This window comes from Marmota marmota, unplaced genomic scaffold, assembly GCF_001458135.2.
Source record: "Marmota marmota marmota unplaced genomic scaffold, marMar, whole genome shotgun sequence".
Taxonomy (NCBI): domain Eukaryota; kingdom Metazoa; phylum Chordata; class Mammalia; order Rodentia; family Sciuridae; genus Marmota; species Marmota marmota.
In genome coordinates this window covers 2,690,830-2,695,282 of record NW_026000108.1, presented here as the reverse complement: position 1 = coordinate 2,695,282, position 4,453 = coordinate 2,690,830, and the positions used below count along the sequence as shown (strand labels likewise).

At 64.4% G+C, this 4,453-nt stretch overlaps 1 protein-coding gene across 1 annotated transcript in view; it reads right to left on the bottom strand.

The window, feature by feature from the left end:
* Dok7 (docking protein 7) overlaps positions 1-4,453 on the bottom strand; it is a 23,465-nt gene that overhangs the window by 808 nt on the left and 18,204 nt on the right. Inside the window, exons 4-5 of the mRNA XM_048783970.1 lie at positions 3,068-3,340; positions 1-2,731 (exon numbers count right to left, since the gene is read on the bottom strand). The exon at positions 1-2,731 is cut by the window's left edge and continues 808 nt beyond it. Coding sequence (XP_048639927.1) covers positions 2,595-2,731; positions 3,068-3,340 — 410 coding nt within the window. The 3' untranslated portion in view covers positions 1-2,594. The remainder of the gene's footprint in view (positions 2,732-3,067; positions 3,341-4,453) is intronic.

The following is a 4,453-nucleotide window of genomic DNA, read 5'->3' as shown; positions in this document are numbered from 1 at the left end:
ACCCACCACCCCCAGCAGCCTCCTCCCCAAATAGCTGTGGCCCCGTCCCCTGCCAGGGTCCTTCATCCCTGCTCCGGCAGGCCCTCCTGGCCTCTCCTGTAGGCAACACGTGCCAGCTCAGGCCCACCTGGGTCCACAGCCCTATGGCCTTGGCTGGCCAGAGCCTCAGATGCCTCCTTATAAAGTGGCAGGATGCCAATTTCTGTCATGGGTATGAGCGGCTCTACCCAGGCCTGGGTGTCTGGGCGTGATGTGGCTGTCTCCCCTCTGCCTGGGAGTGTGATGTGCAGCAGGGGGCCAGCAGGGGGCCAGCAGGGGGCCAGAGGGCAGGTTCAGCTAGGCCTGACCTGGCCAAGGTGCCACAGGGAGGGGCTAAGCACACATGGGTCTGCAGGAGGGCTTCTGTGAGGGAGGGTGACCTCTAGCTCAGGCAGCCTTAGGGAGTGCTGGGGACCCTGCCAGCCAGGATGACCATTGGAGGCCAGAGCCACATGGCCAAAAGCCTGACCTTCCTCTAGAGCTGGGTGGGGTCTGGAGCCTGACCTCAGGGTCCTCTCTGCAGAGCTCTTGCAGCCAGGAGGTGGCGCCAGGGCTCTCAGGTGACCATGGAGATCCTAGGACCCTGGCCTTTGTCTTGAGCCTGGGAAGGGGTCCTTGGTGGGATTCTGGTCCCTGGGCTCTATTGGATGCCTATCTGGCAGTGACACACTGGGCTGGCCTTCACAATCCCCTCCTGTGCTGTGTCCCTCCATGTCACCTCATCCTGGTCTTCCTGCCCTGGGTCCTTGCAGGCTGCAGACCCAGGCCTGGTCCCTTTTGAGCTGCTCCACGGGAGGACTGGAGCACTGGGGCCAGGCACACACAGTTCCCATGGTGCAGACCCAGGTTAGCTCAGAGTTTGCAGGGGCACCCTGCCTGTCCCCGTGCCTGCCCTCCATGCTGGCTTGGGATCCCATCAGCAACTCCAGGAGTATCAGGGCAGGTGCCTTGTCCAAAAGGCAAAAGGGCAACTCAGGTCAACTTAAGTGCCCACAACCAGTGACCCACCAAGCCAGCATGGCCGTGGATGGAGGTGACGGTGCTGTAGACCAGGAGGCGGCCCTGCACACTGTAGTGGGAGGCCCCAGACAGGCAGAGGGTCCGCACTGGGCCCCCAGTGGACAAGATGGCCACGCTCATCTTTAAGAAGATCTGGGCAGGGGCAAAAGGGATCTTCTAGGCCGGGCTCCTGTCCCCACCGTGTTCTGGTGGGGCAGCCTCCAGGGCCCCCCTCCAGCTGACCACAGTTGAGCTGCTTCCCCGACCTTGGCTTCCAGAGTCCACCTGCTCAGCCCTTGTCTGCTCAGGGGACATGTGCGGCTGGCAGAGCAGGGAGGGAGGACCTTCCGGGACCTGCCGACACCCGGAACCCCAGAAGAAGAGGAGCGCCAGCTGCCTTTGATCCCCATAGGACCACTGGGGCCTCCTGGGTGGGGAAGGGAGGGACAAAAGAAGAAATAGGACCAAGACTGGCTGTGGCTGTCCTAGGGGAGCCCCTCACCCACAGCACCAGCACTGTGGGCTGGGGCACACACAAGTTTACACCTGGAAACTTCCCGCCAGTGTCTGAATCACGGAATTGCCACAGACTCCCCCAAGGCCATGGGCGCATCTGGAAGAAGTTCCCACGAGGAGACCTGAACTCAGCTCCACTGAGGGGGAGACAGCTCCCTCCACCCCTACCCCAGAACCCCCAGCCCAAACATGAACCCACCTTCAGGGAATTACACATGTTGAAAATAGAACAGGGCCCGGCGTAGGGCACACATGATCCCAGCAGCTCGGGAGGCTGAGGCAGGAGGATCGAGAGAGACCCTGTCTCTAAATAAAATGCAAAATAGGGCTGGGGATATGGTTCCGTGGTTGAGTGCCCCTGGGTTCAATCCCTGGTACCAGAAATAAATAAACAACGGGAGAGTGTTGAACTTCATATGACACAGAGGAGCCCTGAGGTCAGTCAGTCCTACACAGGTAGGAGTCCCACTGGCACTGACCAGTGGGACAGCCCTCCTGTTCTTGCTGTGGCCTCCATCCCAGGGCACAGGGCATGTGGCCCAGCAGGTGGGAGCCCTGGGGTGGCTCAAAGGCCACACTACAGGGAGCCTGGGGCAGCAAGTCTCAGGAGCTGCCTGCCCTGTCTAGGGACATGCCTTTTCCTGGGACGCGGCTGTCACCTGTCATCCCAGGCTGTGGAAGCTACTCTTGAACTCTCCCCTGGCGACTCCAGCCCCAGGTGCTAGAGGTGCTGTCAGGGGCCTGAGCAGCCTCAGCAGCCCGTGGTCCAGAGGGACGTGTCAGGCCAAGGGAAGGGTCAGCCCTGGACGCCAGTGAGGAGGGAGACCTGGCCAGAGGGAGGATGGGAATGAACCAGCGCGGGCCCAGGTCTTCCAGCTGGGTCTGGGCACGAGACCAGTCGTGCCCTCCCCTGCAGCTGGGAGGCCAGGAGTCGGCCTCAACCCAGCCCACAGAGGCCAGGGCCCCTCACAACGAGGGCTCCCCACAGAGCGCACGGCCCACCTGGCTGGGCCAGACGTCCAGCTGTCCAGGTCTGGGCGTCACTGCCGGGCCCCCTTCCTCCACTGCTCCCGCTCGGACAGCCGTTCCTCCCGGGCCTGCGCGTGCTGGGCCCCCACCCGGTGCGCCGTCTCCGTGGCCGCCATGTCGATCTGGGCGTAGTGGGCGGGGCCGGCCCCTGCGAGCAGCCCGCCGGCCGTTAGCAGAGAGCAGGCCAGGGCTGGCACCCGCCCAGCTGCCCAGCCCAGCCCGCAAGTGCTCATCCCCTCGGTGACAGGGGCTGGACGGGTGCCCTGTTGCCACTTCCTTCCCTCCCACACCAGTCCCCCAGCCAGACAGGACCCGGGCCTGGGCCCGCAGCCTCAGAGGGGCTCAGCCGGACGTTGCTGGGGGTCAGGGCTGCCTTGGAAATGTCACTTGGGCACCAGTAGGAAGAGCTCCCTGGCCAGGGCTGATGTGCTGGGGTCAAGCCCTGAGGCTGGCCCAGCTCTGTGGGTCTCCCGTGGGGACCCACCTCGGACGCCCAGGCCGGCCTCCTGCAGCTCCAGGCCCATGTAGTGCAGCCGCTGTCTGGAGGAGGGGCTGACGGGGAGGTTCACGTAGGTGGGTGTGCTGCTGCGCCGCCTCTCCAGCCCTGGGCTCTCAGCAGCCACAGGCCCTGGGGGTCCTGGAGAGGAGGGACGGTGAGTCCTCCCAGGTGCCCAGGGCTGTGCCCACCCAAGGACTGTCCAGCAAACAACTGCCCCTCCCACCATGGCCCAGCCCCTCCTCCAACCCCCCACCTCTCCTGGGTCTTGGACCTAGCCTGACTCCCCCATTTCCTGGACCGTCCACCTCTGCCTGGGCCCCCCCATCCTGAGACTACCTGGCCTCCATGGATCCCCGACACCAGCTCTCTGTGGGTCCCTCCACCCTCACTCTGTCCTCCCAGGCCTCCAAACCCCCCAACCCAGGCCAGGATCACGCCCCCGTCCTGTCCTCGCCCGACCTTCTCTGTGATGTCCCTCTAGGACCTCCTGCCTGCCACAGGCTCTCAGGACCCCTCTGGATAGGTGAGTCCCCGTGGGGACTTTTCCTGAGTACAGCTGGGACAGAGGGGACTCTCCGTGCCAGGCAGGGAGGGCTTGTGGTTGAGTCCCAAGTTAACAGGCTGCTGGGATGCACCCTGGCCCCTTCTCCACAGGCTAGCGTCCCACAGGAAGGACCCTGGGCCACAGAAGACCTGTCCCTAGGGTCCCTGTGGGGCAAGGACAGCCACATGGGATGGGGTGGACAAAGCGCCACTGAAGGGGGTGGGCAGATGAAGCCGTTCCCTCGCTCCGTTCCTGGAGGGCCAGTGTCCCAGAGGCACAGCCAGGCCCAGGACTCAGACCAAGGCAGGCCCTGCCCCAGAGCACAGCACCCCAGGCCCCAGATTCAGCTGGGGACTGCCAACACCCGCAGTGGACCTGCTTCTGAACCGCCTGCCCAGGAAAGGGGCCTGGCTCTGCCAGTCTCTGGCCAAGGGTGCTGGGCTGCCTGACCATGTCCCTGATACAGGCCCCCTGGCTCCTGCTGTCCACGAAGTGCCACCTGGAAGTCCACACGTGGGCCTGGCCCTCCTCCCGTGACTGCCCCCAGTGAGACTGGGTTGGATGTGCTGCCTGCTGGCTCCCAGGGGGAGGCTGCGGCAGAAACCCCAAATTCCCAAGCCACACAGCCAATGGCCAGGACAGGGACGGGGCCCAGGTGGGTCAGGTTGACCACCTGTTTCCACCTGAGCAGCCAGGAGTCCTCGCCCCACCCGGCTCTGCCCAGGATCCCTGGGGACCTCTGCTGCAGCGGGACCCTCTCAGGATAAGACTCCTTTAGGAGGATGTGCAAGCTCTGCCCGCCCCCCGGCCCTTCCTCTTCCTGAGGC